This window comes from Phaenicophaeus curvirostris, chromosome 21 (genome assembly GCF_032191515.1).
Source record: "Phaenicophaeus curvirostris isolate KB17595 chromosome 21, BPBGC_Pcur_1.0, whole genome shotgun sequence".
Classification (NCBI taxonomy): domain Eukaryota; kingdom Metazoa; phylum Chordata; class Aves; order Cuculiformes; family Cuculidae; genus Phaenicophaeus; species Phaenicophaeus curvirostris.
In genome coordinates this window covers 2,120,458-2,140,582 of record NC_091412.1, presented here as the reverse complement: position 1 = coordinate 2,140,582, position 20,125 = coordinate 2,120,458, and the positions used below count along the sequence as shown (strand labels likewise).

Here is a 20,125-nt window from a genome sequence, read left to right as displayed (position 1 = left end):
CAAGGCTTCATCCAACCTGGCCTTGAACCCCTCCAGGGATGGGGCAGCCACCACTGCTCTGGGCAACCTGGGCCAGGGCCTCCCCACTCTCACTGTGAAGAAATTATTCCTTATGTCTAGTCTAAATCTGCCCCTCCCCAGTTTATACCCATTGCCCTTGTCCTATCACTCCAAGCCTTTGTAAACAGTCCCTCCCCAGCTTTCTTGTAGCCCCTTCAAGTTCTGGAAGGTCGCTCTCTTGGAGCCTTCTCTTCTCCAGGCTGAACAACCCCAACTCTCTCAGCCTGTCCTCGTACAGGAGGTGCTCCAGCCCTCTGATCATCTTTGTAGCCGCCTCTGGACCAGTTCCAACAGCTTCATCTCCTTCTTATTTTGAGGATTTCAGAACTGGACACAATCCTCCAGATGAGGTCTCACAAGAGAGGAGTAGAGGGGGAGAATCCCTTCCCTCACCCTTCTGGTGACGCTTTTGATGCAGCCCAAGATGAAGGCGTATGCACTCAGGCTTCTCTCCAAGTGAACTGAAGGGATGTGAATCTTCTTTTTTACAAAACAGCTGCATTTGTTGCTGAGATTGCCTAGGCCAAAAGTTGCCAGGGATGCTGTGGGGCATCAGCCTTCACTGAACTATCTCCTAAGTTTTGGACATTGACATCCATAATCCCCTCAAAACTGGGCTTTTGACACAGATGGGCCCCAAAATCAAGCCATGGATCCAAAACTCTGTTGGATATTGAGATAATTAACCACCAGAACCAGGATAAACAGGATGAATATTTGTCATTTCTTGCCAGTTCACTGAATTCTCTATATAAGTATTTGGCCCTCTTGAGAAAATACTCCTTTCTCTCACCAGTTATGGACTTCACTATCTCTTTTTCCTCAAGAGCAAAGGGATGTTTGTGAGTTTTATCTCAGGAATGAGTGCTCTAACTGGTTAAACTGCTGCCTGTGTTTTCCCTGCAGGAAATGACCCCAAGATGCCACTTTTGCACAGGATGTTTTCCGGCTCTGGGAATCGGTATGCAAACTATGCAAACCCACCCTGGCTCCAACCTCACAATAGAGGATCCACCATTATTCAAAATGAAAAAAGAAGCTTGCAGATTACCTCCTCCTCCAGCAATCAGATACTGCATTGGGCTGATAAGGGAACCTGAATGAAAGAAAGTGCCGGAGGAAATAACCACTCCAGATCTGAGCCTGCCTCTTGCTTTCATCAGGTGTCTAAGGGCTTGGCCACCCTCCACTGCTCTGCATTCAGATTGAGTGTGTACCATCATTAGATCATTAGATTTAAGCAAGCTGACCCAGTGAGAAGTGTCCCTTCCCATGACAAGGGGGTTGGAACTGGATGAGCTTTAAGGTCTCTTCCAACCCAAAGCATTCCACGATTCTATGATTACTTTCTCTCTTCAGCTTTGTTATCTACCCTAGACATTATAATTTCTCCTTATAAAACGGACTGGCCACTGCTATTGCAACTACTAAAATTGGCTCAGCTGCATTTTCCAAGCTCAGTCAGACTGGCCAAATTCAGGACTGGGCAGAATTTGAGCTTAAACTAAAAATATTTTTAAAGTAAAAAATTGTGTATATTATATAGCACATCCCTCTTGAAACCTCTGATACTTTGACTGTCATAGAAGCAGATACCCATTCGCTCACTTTTGAAAACTCAGCCCAGTGTCTTCAGAGATCTTGATTTCACCTGAAATCACACTGGCTAAAGAGGGCCCTAGACATCAAACACATTGAAGCAATGAGACAGAGAACCAATATGGAATGGAATGGAATGGAATGGAATGGAATGGAATGGAATGGAATGGAATGGAATGGAATGGGTTGGGTTGGGTTGGGTTGGGATGGAAGGAACCTCAAAGCCCATCCAGTTCCACCCCTGCCATGGGTAGTGACACCTCCCACTGGATCAGGGGCTCCAAGCCCCATCCAACCTGGCCTTGAACCCCTCCAAGGATGGGGCAGCCACAGCTTCTCCGGGACATCTAGCAGTAATTAAAAATGATAGTTTAATATGATAATGCTAATAAAAGTCAGCTACAATATTTTCATTCCATTTCCACCCGTTGTGGTTAAAAAAAAAAACAAAACTTCCCACTAATTCCCAAAAGTCACACGTGAACCAGTAACCAGGCTAGAAAAAGAACCCAATTCCTGCAACTAATTAGTCACTACTCACAATTTTTTCCTGTCTAAATCATTCCAATCAAAGGCAGAAGAATTATAATCATTAGCAACTTAAAATCTGCATGAACTCACTTTAAGACAAAAGCCTAAATCAGAGGAAAGCAGAATTGTGTCACTTACCTGCCAAGGGGAATTGCGAAGTAGAACACGGACAGCATGAGGGTCCTTGTGTTCTTGGTGAAAAGGTCTCCAATGATGGTTGGTGCGATGGTGGAATAACTCGCTTCACCGATGCCAACCAAACCTCGTGAGAGCACAAGGAGCCAGAAATACTGAGATAAAGAGATAAAATAAAGAGATGAAACCCCTTAGCAGGTCCTCCCACCTCTTTTTGAATTCAGGATTGACAACAGTGGAAGCTGCAGAAAGAGGGAAACGTGAACACAGGTGACTGGGAAGTCACATCCTTGTACACATTTATTGTTTAAAACCTGTAGCTCTTTTCATCTGCTTTTCGCTGGGGAGGAAAGGGTATATTTTTTAAAGGTTTATAGACATGAAAGAAAAGTAATAATGATGCATGTTTACCCAGACCCTCAGGAAGATATTCCCCAGGCAGACAGTGGACCCTCTATTTATTCTCAGGATGCAGCCCAAGCACCAGCAACCAGCACTGACAGAGGAGGGTTTGGGGTGTTGGGTGAGTGTAACAAATCCTGCTCTGGGATCCAGCAAAAACAACCCCTGCCCAGCACAACCCCAGGACACCAAGGGACAAATGAGACCGATGAAATCCTAAAGGCTCTTCATGGCTGGGAAAAAGTTAGACCTGCAATCCTTCAGATTTTGGATTTTCTCCTTGATTAGAAGCTACCAAGTAAGGGAAGTGTTTCAAAGGTGCTGAGCACCTATCTCGCTCCACCTGACTTGTAAAAAGCATAGATCTCCCCCCTCACTGCAGGGAGGCAGAGCAGGCCAACACTGAACCCATCTGGAAGATAAGACTTGAGCTTGACTGTGAAGCACAGGAACACAGCGTGCTCGGTGAGGAAGACCTTAGGGGAAAGAGCTGCAAAGGCATCAAACTGCCCTGAGAATCCTATGCCCTTCAGAGTAAATCACAATCGAGGAGAGGGACTTCATACTCCGCACAACACTGCCTAGAATGGATGAAATGGAATCATTCATCTTACCAAATTTTCTTCACCGCCTGTTTAAGCCAACGCTTTTGAAATATGCAAGGATCTGATTTTCATAGAATCACAGAATCACTAGGTTGGAAAGGACCCACTGGATCATCGAGTCCAACCATTCCCATCAATCACTAAACCATGTTCCTGAGCATCTCATCCATCCATCCCTTAAACCCCTCCAGGGAAGGTGACTCAACCACCTCCCTGTTTCAGTGCCCAAAGACCCTTTCTGTGAAACATTTTTTTCTGATGTCGAGCCTGAACCTCCCCTGGTGGAGCTTGAGGCCATTCCTCTCATCCTGTCCTTTTCCAAGCCGATCTCTTTCATTGCACTCACAGTTTTCTAGGTGCTGCTGTGCAAAGGCAGGAGGCACAGTAGTTTGATGCCTAAATACCTGATAGATGAGCATAGTCAAGTTCTTGACATTTATGCAAGCTTGGGCTATGCCCAGAATTAATTGCAGGTGCAGAAGTTAAAGTCAATTCCAGAAAACTGTAAGCACAGGGAAATCTATTCCTACAACTGTAACCTCTACCAAATTGTTATTGCTCTATAGATCATTCAGGAGATAGCAGCAGGGATTATGATATATCCTTAAACATGACAGTGCTTTGAGAAAAAAGCACAGTCACTGATTCCCCTTCTCCAGAGGGGGAAAAGCTGAGTTACAGGGAAGCAACTGACTTTGTGCCCTACAGCAAAGCTACGCAGAGCGCAGGGCTCTTAATTGCAAACGTGAAAAATGCCGTGTATCCATCCAGCCCCACATCTCAGCCATAAATACATCCACCTACCACTGACACACTTGCATTGTTTTCCTCATTGTAATCCCCTGGTTGAAAAAAAGCTTATTGAGGATTTCGGTAGTCACACAGAACAAACATTTTTGTGTGCTCTTCACTTCCTCTTATTTTGATGTAAATTCTGCATCAATCCCCATTTTCTGAGTGGGTCCAAGCGCCTGATTTGCTGCCACAGTGTCTAGAGTGCTGCTGTCATAGAATCATGGAATCACAGAATAGTTTGGGTTGGAAGGGACCTTAAAGATCATCCAGTCCCACCCCTGCCCTGGGCAGGGACACCTCCCACTGGACCAGGGGCTCCAAGCCCCATCCAACCTGGCCTTGAACACCTCCAGGGATGGGGCAGCCACAACTTCCCTGGGAAACCTGGGCCAGGGCCTCCCCACCCTCATTGTGAACAAATTCCTCCTTATGTCTAGTCTAACTCTGCCCCTCTCCAGTTCATACCCATTTCCCCTCATCCTATCACCACAAGCCTTTGTGAACAGTCCCTCCCCAGCTTTCTTGTAGCCCCTTCAGGTACAGGAAGGTTGCTCTAAGGTCATTTATTCCTTTCCCATTGGCTGCACATCCACAGCAGAGATGTGGGTGTATGCAGCAAGGGCAATACCGTGACTCAAGCAGTTTAATTTATGCCAATTACCCAACGCTGAACCACTCCACTGCAGAAATATGCTGACAACGACTGGGGCACAGGTACTTGATGCATTTGGAATGGGCAGCAGTATTTATAGCATGCTGAATGACTTAGTCATGCAGAATTAGAAGACCAGGGAACTGGAAGCTGGTTTTGGTTTCTTAAGAAGTTCAGAACTGGATCACAGAGAGGGTGACAGGCAAAACAGTCACCTGCCAGACCCAGGATGAGTACGGAGCCAGTACCAGTTGCACCTGTAGAATGACAAATGCACTGGATGTTCCTCAAATTTGAAATACCTACATAAAAATGACACAAGTTTGAGCTCACCAGTCAGTAACACTGAATGGGAATTTCCTTCAAATAATGCTGTTATAAGATTCCACTTAAAATCATAGAATCATAGAATCACCAGCTTGGAAAAGACCCCCAGGATCATCGAGTCCGACCATTCCCATCAATCACTAAACCATGTTCCTCAGCACCTCATCCACCCGTCCCTTAAACCCCTCCAGGGCAGGTGACTCAACCTCCTCCCTGGGCAGCCTGTTGAGATGAGTAAAGGAGCAGAATCCCCTCTTGTTCAGCCTGGAGAAGAGAAGGGCCCAAGGAAAACTTATAGTGACATTCCAGTACCTGATGGGGCTACGAGAAAGCTGGAGAGGGGCAGATTTAGACTAGACTTAAGGAGGAATTTCTTCATTATTTTCTATCTCTCCCTGTCTCTCTGAGTGATGTGAACATGACAACCAACATAAATAAAAGGCAAAGCCAGATCTGCCCCATGCAAAGGAAGCACTATTCTGCTCCACAGCTGTAGCAGGACACACCTCCCATTATCTCTGTATTAGACCTCCCCCAAGTGCTTTTCTCCCCTCTTTCCCATCCCAGGATTTGCATTAGTTTTGCGAGACAAAAAGGGCTGACACCAGCCAAATTCACCTCTAAATTATCTGTGCTTAAAGGCAGGACAGGCATCTCAGACTTTTAACTGAATTTCACTGTTCCCCAAGCAGAAATCCATTAAAGCAGGTTATTTTTTCCTACATTACTTTGGAGCTTTTCTGTAATTTGTTCATCTGTACAAATAGTTCTCACTCTGGCAGGAAAATGGAAAACATCTCAGTCAGCTTTCACATCTGAGCTTATTCCTCTTCCACAGGTTAAGCCCTGCAACCTCAATCCTTCAGTGTCTTTTTCTCCGGGTCAGTGCTTGCAATTGAAGTTATTTGAAACAAAGAGCTATCACAGCAAACAATTTATTTATGTCTTTAATTTTGGTCAGCGGTCACGTCAGAGATGTCTGCACCTCCCTGAGAGCTGCCAGCACCTCCTGGTTTGTAGAGATGGAATGATTTCCTTTGGATGACTGTACATCAGCCATCACCCTCCTTGTCTCTGCTTGAGACTCTCACAGCCTCGCTGCAGCAGAGCTCCTGGGCACCAGCTTGGATGTAGACAGCTAGAGAAGGGCCATCACAGGAACACTTGAACCACACAACACGACTCCTATGAGCTCCAGGGGTAATTTAGGATGCAACAGTTCTCTGAATCCCTTTTCATAGAATCATAGAATCACCAGGTTGGAAAAGACCCATCAGATCATCAAGTCCAACCATCCCTATTAAATACTAAACTGTGTCCCTCAGCACCTCATCCACCCGTCCCTTAAACACCTCCAGGGAAGGTGACTCCAGCTTGTGTGCACCACACAAGGGATTGTGGGGGAAGATTCCAGTATACAATAAACCATCAATACATGGAAAGAATGGCGGCTGACAGAGACCAAGAGCTGCCACAGCCATCCTGGGAACTTCCCTTCAAGAGATGCCATCACTGAAAACCAGCGCCCAGAGAAAACACTCAGACATGTGTATGGGAGGTAGGCAAGTCAATGCACCTGCTCTCTTCTTCCGATCTCTTTATTCTACGGAAGGAAAAATACGCCCTAATTCTAAAGCTGAAGACTTCACTACTTCATAATTTGAAGACTAACAAACCCAAACCAAAAAAAGAAACCCAGTCCCCCGCAGACAGATATAATGGGAGGCGGTTGAGTCCCCTTCCCTGGAGGTGTTTAAAGGACGGGTGGATGAGGTGCTGAGGGACATGGTTTAGTGATTGATGGGAATGGTTGGACTCGATCATCCGGTGGGTCTTTTCCAACCTAGTGATTCTATGAAGTTTTGGAAGGGACACAAATCTTTGTGCTTCAGGGAATGCACTGGTCACTAACATCAATGCACAACCCACTAACTTCTAAATTTCTTAAAATGTCAGGAAGTGATAGGCAACAGCAGCAATAGATCATAGGGTTGGATGGTCTTGGTCTGATTGCTGGTGCCAATGATATTTCCCTACTAGAAGCAACAGTTGTGATGCAATCCTTCCAGAATTTTCACTGGACCCTACCTGGGTTACTGTGTCCAGTTCTGGAATCCTCAACTTAAGAAGGATATGGACCTGTTGGAGCAGGTCCAGAGGAGGCCACAGAGATGATGCAAGGGCTGGAGCACCTCCCGTACGAGAACAGTTGGGGTTGTTTAGCCTGGAGAAGAGAAGGCTGTGGGGAGACCTTAGAGCAGCTTCCAGTGCTGAAAGGGGCTCCAGGAAAGCTGGGGAGGGCCTTTTTACAAAAGCCTGTAGTGACCGGACGAGGGGGAATGGCTTTAAATGGGAAGGGGAAAGATTTAGATTAGGCATTAGGGAGAAATTCTTCACAATGAAGGTGGTGAGGCACTGCAACAAGTTTCCCAGGGAAGTTCCGGATGTTCTCTCCCCGGCGGTGTTCAAGTCCAGGTTGGATGGGGCTTGGAGCCCCTGATCCAGTGGGAGGTGTCCCTGCCCGTGGCAGGGGAGCTGGGACTGGATGGATTTGAGATCCCTTCCGACCCAAAGCATTCCATAATTCTATGAAAAGGTATCTTCTCTGCAAAGCGTGACGTAGTTGATATTCACATTTTCAAACTGACTTTACTCTCAATCTCACACACACATGAGTGTTTGATGGCCTGGGACACGATTAGCTTGAATCATGTTTGGACAAACCTCCTAATTATACATTTATCCGGGCTGTATAGGCCATTGAGTGAGTAATACATGTTTTAATAGGTCTAATTACAGCTTTAACTTCTTCCTATTTTTTTAATTAGTTAACAAAAGGAATTAAGCCACAGTTCCCTAAAAGATTAGCTGTCAGTGATAAACCTATAATCTGCCAAATATGTGTACAGCTCTGAACCACCAGATTTGCTGTCTAAGGAATCATATGATCCTTAAGCCTCAGTTATTAAGTATTTGCATTTGAATGTGGAGTAGCTTGTAAGGGTCTCGTAAAACGAGCTGAACACATACTTCTTTCAGATCAGGGACACACAAACTGATGAGATCACATAGATAGAGTTAACCTAGTACAAATTAACTAGTATGGATGCACAGCACCAGCACAAGCCATGATTTGAACTGATGTTGCTGGTCTAAAAGAAGGATGTTTACACAGCTACAGCGACTGCCCTTGCACTTTATCCTACATGAGGATATTGAGTTAACCTCTTAGAGTTTCCACGCTGAGCTTCTGCAAAAGAGGGCTCAGCACCGTGAAATTTCATCTTTGAACTGCTGAGGTTTGCTATATTTTCCTTCTTTTATTACATAAACATGATGCAGCAAATAAGGATGAAGAATCAGGGTTTAGAAAGAAGATGTGTGTAAGGAAAACTATCCATGGCACCAGAGAGATGGGATGGCCACACAATGCTTAAAATACCTGTGTGTGGAATGACAGTAAAGTAATAAGAAAGCATTTTGATTGATTTAATTTTTCTGAGTTTTCTAGACCAAGCTCAGCTGAATTGTATTGCAGCTACAGCCGTATTTCTGCAGCTGGCTGGGTCTTGTACTGACAGCACCCAGGGTACCACAGCAGTCACAAGCAGAGTGGCTGAAGACAGAGAAATCTGGAATACTGCAGGACCAAAGCAAACCCCACGGGGCTCAAAAGTATATTTAAGGGCTGCACAACAGTGATCCCCTTTGACAGCCCCACTCGTGTGCAAGTGTTCGCCCTTCCTGAGCAGTAATTTCTGGCCAGAGAAACATCACTTCTTGTGCTCCATTAATTTTTCTCAACCGTATCAGCACTTTGCGGGGATTTAAGTAGTTAAAGATGACACATCACACCTTTCACTGCAGGTACACAAAGGTGTATTATTAACCATGACGCAAAACAAACCAGGAACATGCTTCTGAGTATCGGTATTGTGACTAAGAGCATTGGCTCCTGTAAACTCACAGTTCAAATTCCAGCTCATTAGAGTCACCAGAAGAGCTGAGCAATGGAATGATGTTACAAACATAGGTTTCGTCTTTGCTTAAACATGAAATATTCAAATTCATAAATCACTAAGTTTGGAAAGTACCTCTAAACTCACCCAGTCCAACTGTCAGCCCAACCCCACCGTGCTTGGTAAACCATGGTTGCTAAACCATGTCCTGAAGCGCCACATCTACACGATTTTTTAACACCTCCAATGATGGAGACTCCCCCACTGCCCTGGGCAGCCTCTGCCAGGGCTTCACCACTCTTTCAGTAAAGACATTTTCCCTCATATCCAACCTAAACCTCCTCTACTGCAACTTGAGACCATTTCCTTTCGTCCTATCACCTGTCACGTGGAAGACCAGCACCCAACTCACCACAACCTCCTTTGAGGGAGCTGCAGAGAGTGATGAGGACTCCACTCACCCTCCTCTTCTCCAGGCTAAACAACCTCAGGTCCTTCAGCCCCCTCTCATAAGACTTGTTCTCCAGCCTCTGCCCCAGCATCGTTGCCCTTCTCTGGACACGCTGCAGTCCCTCAATGTCCTTCCTGTGCTGAGGGAGTAGCCTGGAATTATCTTAGTCCTCCCAGTAATGCTGGATTCACCTTTAAGAATCCGAAAGTTTCCAAGTCAAACAGGGACGTTGTCAAATCATGAAAGATAAGGTGACATTAAATGATGACGTTGACGTTCTAAATTTCATTCTGTGTTTGGATGGATGACAAAGCCTACAGCAGAACAGATAAGCCTAAATACATCTTCCACCTCTTTGCACACCTAAAGTTTTACAGATTTTGGATACATATAGTCAGGCATTTGGTGGATGGATCCTCCTTGGTGGATACAAGTCCTGGATCCAAACACTTGATAGGAATGCTGTGTCAAATCTCGATATGGACCACAAAGTCACATGCCTTATCGCCTCAAACACAAATGGGTTTAACTCTCCTCTAATAAAAGGAGAATAAATATTGAAAAGGGCTAGAGAGGGGTTACATATTTAGCATTGGTGAACTGTTCTATGCCAGTTCTCGAGAACTTATGTTCCTGTCAAATCCAGCCCAGACTTTTAAATAACTGAATATCCATGCCAAGTTTGGGCCATTTGGTGCAGAAACAAAGGATGATCAATATCTACTTTTATCTACAAGTAATCTTAACTAATCCCACATGGGGTTTGCAGCAGAGATAAAAAAAATACAAAACAGCTTGGGGGCAGAACTGATCACTGTGATATTTTGTTGGTCAGTACTTTTCTCTCCCATTAATAGGTTGGGCAAGCATTGTTTTCAGGACTTCCTGCAACCAAAAGGAGTCGATATGTTTAGTCTCTGGGTGGCACAGATAGCTACTAGGCAGGACACATGCTTGTGTGGAGCCTGGTTGGCGAAAAGTTGATGAGATATCAGCTCTGATGCAATGCTGTGAGCTAGCTGTATTTTATCTGTTTTCTGTGGAGATACAAGTGCATTTAGACGTTCACACTACAGCTACCTGTCCAACAAATAGAAGTATAAACTACCCTTCTTGCCTCCAACAAGACAGTTCTTCCCTTATCAGATGCGAGTCACGATGGCAGGTTAGCCTGGTGGGATTCTCTGCTGGTTCTTTTGCCATTTGGCCCACCACAAAGAAGGAGTTTAGACTCCTCTTTTCTTCCCTCACTGTGTGTGCCATCACCTACCCATAAACACTTTTCACTTTCCACCTCTTTACAACTACAACTGCCTTTGAAGCCACCATTGCACACATTTCCCATAACTTCAGTCACCACTGGATCCTACGTACGTTCTACAGTTCCCCACCTTCAAATTGAACTCTTGATGCAAAGCTCATCGTTCATCATTCATCACCATTTTCAAACTGCTCCCCTTTGCATGTACGCCACTGAATCAGAGAACAGTAGAGATTGAGGGACCTCTGGAGATAACCTAGCCCAGGCCCTCTGCTCAAAGCAGGACCAACTACAGCACGTTGCTCAGGACCACATCCAGTTGAGTTTTTAATATCTCCAAGGATGGAGAAGTCAGAACCTCACTGTTCCAGCATTTGACCATCTTCACAGTAAAAAAAATTTCTTCTTACACTGAAATAGAATCTCCTACACTCTGGGTCATGCCCATTGCCCCACCTTTTCACTGGGCACCACGGAGAAGAGTCTGGCTCCATCTTTCCTACCTCTTATCAGGTACTGATATACGTTGAAGCAGCGCTGCTGGCTCTCCAGGGAGAGAAGCACAGTTCCAGAGTGAGGACACCACTTCTGCAAAGGTAAGTTGTTACCTCAGCTAAATCCATAGGGCAGACACCACTTCACCTACTGTGTCTCTGTTGCATTTACCCTGAACAGGTTTTTCTCCACTCTTTTCCCTCAAGCCTGCTTGGGCACAGGGAGTACACAAGTTCAAATATCTATATCCAACAAAGGAGACTTCTCATACTCAAAGCTCTTCCCCTGAACTCTGTCAGGCAGGTCATTAACAGCAAACTGAAAATGCTCTGAGTCTTTCTTCAACTACACACATTTTATTCACACATTGACATTCATTTTATTCACAGATGCTTATTAAAAACTGCCTCGAGGTTATAAGCCTGTTTGAGATAAAACCACTACAGCAACCCAAATTTAACAGCAAGCTAGTGAGTTGTTGAAACCTTAGTACGCTTGATTAATCATTTGCTCAAGGGTCAACATATAGACCCTTCGCAATTAGGATGGACTTACAGTATAGCTTCTAAAGCAGCTCTGACTCTTCTACAGCATCCATCCACGTTATGTCAAACCCTTCCAAATTTCAGCTCATTTGGATGCATTAAGTGTCCTACCAGCTCTGAGCTCTAAGCACCTCACCTTCGAACAATTCCCTTTTGGGAAAATTCAGCTGGTGTTCAGAGCCCTGCGAGGAGAAGAAAGACTACAGCAAGAAGAAAGAGAACAAAATACATATTTAAATATAGAGAGGCGCAAGGGAGATGAAGCGAAGTCCCCTCACCTTTCCTTTGATTGTCTCTAGTGTTTGTTAATGGCTTTAGTTCTCCCAGGTGACCTGTTCAGGGACACTTAATTGAACGTGGAAAGTTTATTTGGGAATGTACTTGAGATTCTGGCTGATTAAAGTGTCCTCATTCTTTGAGATTTATATTATTACTTAGTACATGAAAATAACCAGTAAAGACTGTACGATATTCCTTTTTTTCACTCAGTGCACCCTTCAATCAGCAACTAAAGTGTTTAACAACTGGATACCTACAGATAGGCTCTGAAGTGAAGCACTTGATTAAGCACTCTGGAGAACAAAAACAAAAACAAAACCACCCTGGAAGCAGTAAGACTCCCACAGAGCTTCCCTGAGTCAGCAGGGAGCTTCTGTGAGCTCCACAGGTATGAAAATCAAAGCCAAGATCTCCTCAGCTTCTTGCAGATTTTGAATGTGAAATTCCTTTTCAATGCATCCACTCAGCACAAGAAAGATCTTGACCGGAGCATGGCCAGGGGAGAGGAACAGAGTTGGGGAAGGAGCTGGAGACTAAATCTTATGAGGAGCAGCTGAGGGAACTGGGGCTGTTTAGCCTGGAGAAGAGGAGGCTGAGGGGAGACCTCATCACTGTCTGCAGCTCCCTGAAAGGAGGTTGTGGTGAGGTGGGTCCTGGTCTCTTCTCCCAAGTAACAAGTGACAGGATAAAAGGAAATGGCCTCAAGTTGTGCCAGGGCAGGTTTAGATTGGATATTAGGAAAAACTTCTTCACTGCAAGTGTGGTGAAGCCCTGGCAGAGGCTGCCCAGAGCAGTAGAGGTGTCACCACCGGATCATTGTGTCCAACCATTCCTATCAATCACTAAACCAGGCCCTTCAGCACCTCAAAGTAAGCCCAATTCCCATTCTCCATCCAATTAGGTAATGTAATTACAAGACACTGGGTGATGGGACAGCAATGCCAGGTCCTAACAATAGCCTCAGTTAAGACGAAGCATCATTTCAGCTTGCAAATTGAAGGACTTTTCATCTGATTGACCTGCCAGCAGGGAAAATATTACATGACACTCAAACGGTGGGATTTATGTTCTTCTCAATTTAGTCTCTTGGTTATTAATATTGCATTAATGACAGGGATCTGGAATGTAATTGGAAGGAACAGAACAGATTAGCTTGCTTATTCATCAGAACACCACCCGGCAGAGTGCTACGTGCGTAGCTACTTATAAAACAGACCTTAAAGAAAAAGGTTGAAGCTTTCAAATAAATCATAGGGATCATAAAGAGTCCCGTGTTACCAGCGCCTGCTAGAACATTGAGTTAAAGCACTTCTTTTCACCCTCGTGGCTCTGGTGTGAGACACAAATAGAGGAGTCTGGAGCATTTCACATGGCTGAAATAGTGGTCATTTATCCACGCACAAAACGATTACGTGCAGCTCAGGCAGAATGTGTCTACCCAAACTGTTCTCCCGAGAACGCCAATAGTTCTGGGTTACAAGCAAACTATTGCTGTTTGTTCCAGATCTGTCAGGTGGGACACACTTAGCGCTCACAACAAATAGCTCTGGCATTAGGCACTATCACCATTCCCTTCCTGAAAGGTGCTAAGACATCATCACAAAAATGGGGACTGGGAGAACCACAACACATTTTTGCCACTGCGGAAACAATTCAGGGTTCTTGACACATAAGTTTCCAGATACAAACACGGGAATATGATCTGGCACACATGAAACTAAGTAATATTGACAGGCAGTGACAGGCTCTGATGAGTCACAAGCGAAGACTGAATCCAACAACTGAGCCAGATTTCTCAGAACAAATAGTTACAAGCATTTATATGTAACCCAACAGCATCTCTGCCTTCCACGATGTCTACAGCAATGTGCTAGGTGTAGCTGCGTTAACCAGATGGGCTGTCTTGGCTCAAACACTTTGGTTTGGACCAATTCTTAAACCAAAATGTAGTCAAATCCAACAGACAGTTCTGGTTTTTGGAGAGCACAACCCCACCTTCTTGAAGGAGAAGTTCGGATTTCTCAGCACCCTTTGAAAAAGGCATCAGCCAACTGACCAAGACACCCAGGTGGGAATGTTTTGCCCTGACTATGTACATTTTCAACGGTTGGATTTGATCATCATAGAGACCTTTTCCAACCTTAATGATTCCATGATTTTCAAGGGCAGAACAAGTTTTGAGAGTCCATGAAGGACACATTTTAGCAGAATGCCTCAAGGTTTAAATCAAATTACCGCAAAGTTACAGTCCCAGCATCTTTATCTGTACTGTTGGTTTTGCTGATTCTTAGCATACTTTATGTTGCATCCACTAAAAGTCTGAGTACTCTGGTAAGTCAGACCTTTTAGGCAACTCTGGTGAAAACCTCTGGAGGGAAATATTCTCTTCCTTCTTTCTGCTTTCACACATCTCTGGCTCACTGACTCAATCGAGAGCCTAGCACCCAAGTTATATGAGAAAGGCTGACCTTGCAGTATGTCTTGCCTGCATAAAATCACAGAATAATTTGGGTTGGAAGGGAGCTTAAAGATCATCCAGTTCCAAACCCCCAGCCACATCCAACCTGGCCTTGGACACCTTCAGGGATGGGGCTTCCCTGGGCAACCTGGGCCAGTGCCTCACCACTCTCATCATGAAGAATTTCTTCCTTATGTCTAGTCTAGATCTGCCCCACTCGAGTTTATACCCATTGCCCCTAGTCCTATCACTACAAGCCTTTGTAAAAAGTCCCTCTCCAGCTTTCTTGTAGCCCCTTCAGGCACTGGAAGCATCTCTAAGGTCTCCCCACAGCTTTCTTTTCTCCAGGCTGAACAACCCCAACTCTCTCAGCCTGTCATCTGAGAGATGTCTCATTTTTAGCATCAGATTTCCATAGAAAAAACAATGCATCTACCGATTCTTCCTACCTACAGCTCCTTATCCATAATCTTCTTTGAATCATTGTTATATTTCTAGTAGAAGCGTTATTAATTGGCAAGGCTTTGTCATGCCGTAGCTTTATTTCATTCTCTACAGCCACCCTATCTGACAATCCTATTTAACGATATTAAATGCATTTGCATGTTTTGTCACTATCTTCTCATGGGACTACGTCCATCATGTTTTCAAACATGATGATCAGCAGCATTCCCAGGGATTTCCAGCTCAAAATCTATTACACGGGTTTGAGATTAGTACTCTAATTCAAGGTTATCTGAATTGCAAATGCAGTCTTTTGTTTAGCAAGTGAACTTCATGCATTTAAAAAGAAATGTCAACACTTTAAGAGACTAATTTAGCACCTGGTACTATAAGACATTTCCCATCTTCACACTATTTGCACATTAATCAGAGCACAATGACCCTTTTTAAGCCTTTGTGTGTGACCCAGGAGGCCAGAGATTGTGTGTGTCACTGAAGAAGCCCTTACACTTCCTAGGGTGACTGATGCTTTTGTATCCGTAGGCAATCAAGAGCTCAACCAAAGGCCCCAATCCATACTTTTGCATCTCAACACAAGCCAAAGCAGTTGAATAACACTTTCCCTCTCTCCTGCATCCTGTTTTTCAGGACAGTATGCACAACTTTCAAGAACCACAAAGGTTTTTCTAATACAATGTTGAGGTTTGTTTCCAGGCCTCCTAATGACCCTAAAACTGAGTTAAATGAACTGTTTTCTTTGCCTGTGAGGCATTCTCCTGAAGCATCATGCTTCTTTCCAAGTCATAAGCCTCAAGAATACAAATCATAAGCTGCCTCATTTACATCCATGCTAAATACATAGAATCACAGAACGGTTTGGGTTGGAAGGGACCTCAAAGCCCATCCAGTCCCACCCCTGCCATGGGCAGGGACACCTCCCACTGGATCAGGGGCTCCAAGCCCCATCCAACCTGGCCTTGAACCCCTCCAGGGATGGGGCAGCCACCACTGCTCTGGGCAACCTGGGCCAGGGCCTCCCCACCCTCACAGAAAAACATTTCTGCCTAAGATCTCATCTCAATCTCCTTTCTTTCAGCTCAAAACCGTTCTCCTTGTGCTATCCTGACACATCCTGACAAAGAGCCCCTCCTAACATTTCCCCAGACTCATAGCTGAACATCCCAGTGAGGCATAAAGGGACATGTTCTACCCCACCAACTTAATACCCTCAATATAAATATCTGTGAAGCTTCTTTCCAACAGAACAGTATCCCATGGTGCCATGCAGACCCTGCAGCAGTGCCTTACATTGCCTTCCGAACTCATTTGACCAAGTCAGACTTCCCCACTTCTGAATCACAGCATAGAATCATAGAATCATAGAATCACCAGGTTGGAAAAGACCTATCGGATCATCAAGTCCAGCCATTCCCATCAATCACTAAACCATGTCCCTCAGCACCTCGTCCACCCGTCCCTTAAACCCCTCCAGGGAAGGTGACTCAACCCCCTCCCTGGGCAGCCTGTTCCAGCGCCCAATGACCCTTTCCGGGAAAAATTTTTTCCTAATGTTCAGCCTGAACCTCTCCTGGTGGAGCTTGAAGCCATTCCCTCTCGTCCTGTCCCCTGTCACTTGGGAGAAGAGCCCAGCTCCCTCCTCTCCACAACCTCCTTTCAGGGAGTTGGAGAGAGCAATGAGGTCTCCCCTCAGCCTCCTCTTCTCCAGGCTAAACACCCCCAGCTCTCTCAGCTGCTCCTCATAAGGCCTGTTCTCCAGCCCCCTCACCAGCTTTGTTGCTTTTCTCTGGACTCGCTCCAGAGCCTCAACATCCTTCTTGTGGTGAGGGGCCCAGAACTGAACACAGGATTCGAGGAGCGGTCTCACCAGTGCTGAGTATACAGCATGCAACAGTGGAGCCCACCAACAGGAATGGCTTGTGTTCCTCAGGTCACAACCACTTTTGCAAGGATCACGTTAGGAGAGTCTTCTCTTTCTTCCATTCCTGGAATGTTTTGTTGGAGGCTGAGCTTAAGATGCTGTAATAATTATTAATAAAACATAATGCTAAAGCATTATGGAGATTTCCAACAGGAGGGTTGAAGCACGAAGCCGTGCTTTGAACATTCAGCCTCTGCTGCAGGATGACAAGTAGAATACACATTTTAATAGACAACACAAGAAGGAGGAATGCTTCCAGACACACACAGTCTGGCAATGAAATAAATATCCCTTGCCTCCTCAGCAAATAACTGACCCAGGCGAGATTTCCTGCTCAGGCACAATGAAAGCAGGACAGGCAGGATGACAGTTACAGGCAGGCATTGCTTCCAAACCACCCATTAACTGACAGCGGCTGAACTTTCCTAGAGACTGTAAATTCAGGTTTCTGCATAAAAATGGGACAAAGCTGCAAAGGTCTTTGGTCTGTAAAGAGCTTTCATGCCAGCATCAGAGTCCCCAGCTGTTGTCTTGAGGCATTTTCCTGACCCGATGAAAAAGCATCAAATGTAAGCATATTGATTTAAAAAGATGTAGGCTCTGACTCAGCTCCCACAAAAGGTTCCCACAGACTTCCAAAGCAGGAGCTGAATCAGAACCATAATCACAGACCCTGTGATAACGATTGCAATAGCTTCCAGTAACCCAGATAAGCAACAGCTCTCTAAAAAAGGGTAGGCAATTAGGGGAGCCCTCACTGAGGCCCACAGCAAATTAGCATTAAGCCTCCAGCCTATTTCTTGATGCTCTCCCAGCACAAACTTCTGTCCACCTGCTCTAGAAATTGCCTGAGCTCCAAGGAGTTCTGATATTTCAGTGCAAATCAATGCCTCCAGTTTAACAAACTCGCAGCAGAAGCCTGGACAGCAGCACGTGTCAGTTCAGGTGAGTTACAACACTCAGCAATAGAAATATCTCTTCTTCTTTCAGCATCTGAACCGCTTGATTCAGATAATCGTTGAATCATAGAATAGTTTGGGTTGGAAGGGACCTTAAAGATCATCTAGTTCCAACCCCCCTGCAATGGGCAGGGACACGTCCCACATAATGCATCATTTCAGACTAATTAATGACCTGGAAGCAGGTAGCAGAGGGCAGGAGGCACAGTTATGAACGTTAACGGCACACGACCTGGGTGGTTTGAGAAGGTTGAACAAGATGTGGTGCCAGATTGCCTCTACCTGGGGCAGATGGAACACGGGGTGAGGGGCGTGCAGCATTGATTGCTCTGGGGTCCCTGAGGGGAGGGCAGAACCCATCCTGCTCCAGATGCACTGGAGATGGGAAAAGCTATGTATGGTGGAGATATAATAGGTTAAGTTAATTTTTTGCATCACACGAAGAAGCTTTCTGCGAGAGCTTTGGAACTGCACCGTCTCTCTCCTGGCACGCATCGCCAGCTGGGTTTTCAATAACTCTTCCCAAATGGTTCATAGATAGAAAGATGCAGATACTGGAGGAAAAAAAACCAACACTCAGAGCAAAAAATACAACACCAATTTCTGATAACACCTATGAAAAGCCTCCTCCTCTCACAGATTGGCTTTTTGGGGCTGATGCTCTGAGAACACTCTAACCTGTTTTTCATTTATAGTTTCCCTTGGAACAGGGACAGTAGAAAGAGACAAGGTGGGAATATAAAGCAGCCAGGAGACAAACATGGCAGTGACTCTGCACTCTATTTCAGCAAGTTTCAACTAGTGCATCTGGATAAATTTTCTCCCACGTCTTCTGTCACAGGTCAGCAAAAATCTGAGTGAACAATGAGGACCCAAGATTCAAGAGTTCAAATCCTTACACTTGGGTGCGGAAGAGAAGATGTTACTCTCACACAAACCAGTTTCTCATTTAGTATTTGGTATCAGCTGTGCTGGAGATGCCAGCAGACTTGACAGATGTCCAGAACACCTTAAGACCAGCCTGACCAAAGCTCTGTTGCTAAAGGAGTAAGCAATGGAGTATTCACTTGCTACAGTACCCATCACATAATTCCTATGAAAAAATGCAAGATAGCACGACTGAGACTGAGAAGATTGCTGTGAACAGCACTGGGAAGGAGCAGCAGGTGCCTTCTTGCTGGAGAGGAGTCAAAGAAATGGTGCCTTTCAATTCTCATAGAAGTTCTCATACTTCCTTGTCCAGGGAGCATGGATTTTGTTATCTCTTGATCTACTCTGGGCTGGAGAGTCAGGTAGCCATGAAAACAGAAAGGGAGTCTCTCACAGCAGAACGGCTGCAGGAACCCAAAAATTCCTATTTCCCAAGAGCTGCAGCTCTTAAAAGTTACCCGTGGTGGGGTAACTCCATCTCCTGCAGCCATACAGGTTTAGATCCATACAACCAGACTTGAGGTAGGTTCACCTCTTCTCCTGATGGGCAAGGCCATCACTATCACATTGCAGTGCAAGGAGGCCTCTTCCTAGCTGGCTGCTGAGAGGGGAAGCAGGTCTAACAGGGGCTGTGGGAACTACCTTTTTTCAAACCATCTGCTTTCACATATACAGGAGAATCAAAACGAGGCAGAATCAGTCCATAAAGAATTTCATTCTGCAGTGTAAAAGGAGACAAGAATTCTTATCCTTTCCTTCTCTTCTGGGAGTTCAGAGACCACTGCCTCCAGCCCAGCCTCCTTCATCGCTTGGCATCCGCTAATGCCCAGCCCCTCAGCACAGCAGTGCTCCTGTGGTGAGGAGGGAGCCCTGATAGCTGAGGAGAAGAAAAGATTGGTTGGGTGGCCTTATTCAGAGAGTAGTGGTCAACAGCTTGATGTCCAGATTGAGATCGGTGACAAGTGGTGTCCCTCAGGGGTCAGTACTGGGACCAGTGCTGTTCAATATCTTCATCAGTGATATAGACAGCGAGATTGAGGGCACCCTCAGCAAGTCTGCAGATGACACCAAGCTGAGTGGGGCAGCTGCCCAACCAGAAGGACAGGATGTCATCTAGAGGGACCTGGACAGGCTGGAGAAGTGGGGCTGAGTGAATCTCATGAGCTTCAGCAAGACCAAGGGCAAGTTCCTACACCTGGGTCAGGGCGATCCATGGTTTCAATACACGATGGGGGAGGATGTGATTGAGAGCTGCCCTGCACTTGGTGTGCTGAATCATTAGAAGCTCAATATGAGCCA

General features: G+C 45.4%; 1 protein-coding gene across 6 annotated transcripts in view; it reads right to left on the bottom strand.

The window, feature by feature from the left end:
- Positions 1-20,125, bottom strand: part of LOC138729592 (sphingosine-1-phosphate transporter SPNS2-like) — a 208,105-nt gene that overhangs the window by 63,308 nt on the left and 124,672 nt on the right. For all 6 annotated transcript variants that reach the window (XR_011338912.1, XR_011338911.1, XM_069873951.1 and 3 more), the window contains exon 4: positions 2,329-2,480. Coding sequence is in view for 4 of the 6 variants with exons in the window: in XM_069873951.1 (XP_069730052.1) it covers positions 2,329-2,480 (152 nt within the window). In the remaining 2 variants the exon portion in view is untranslated. The remainder of the gene's footprint in view (positions 1-2,328; positions 2,481-20,125) is intronic.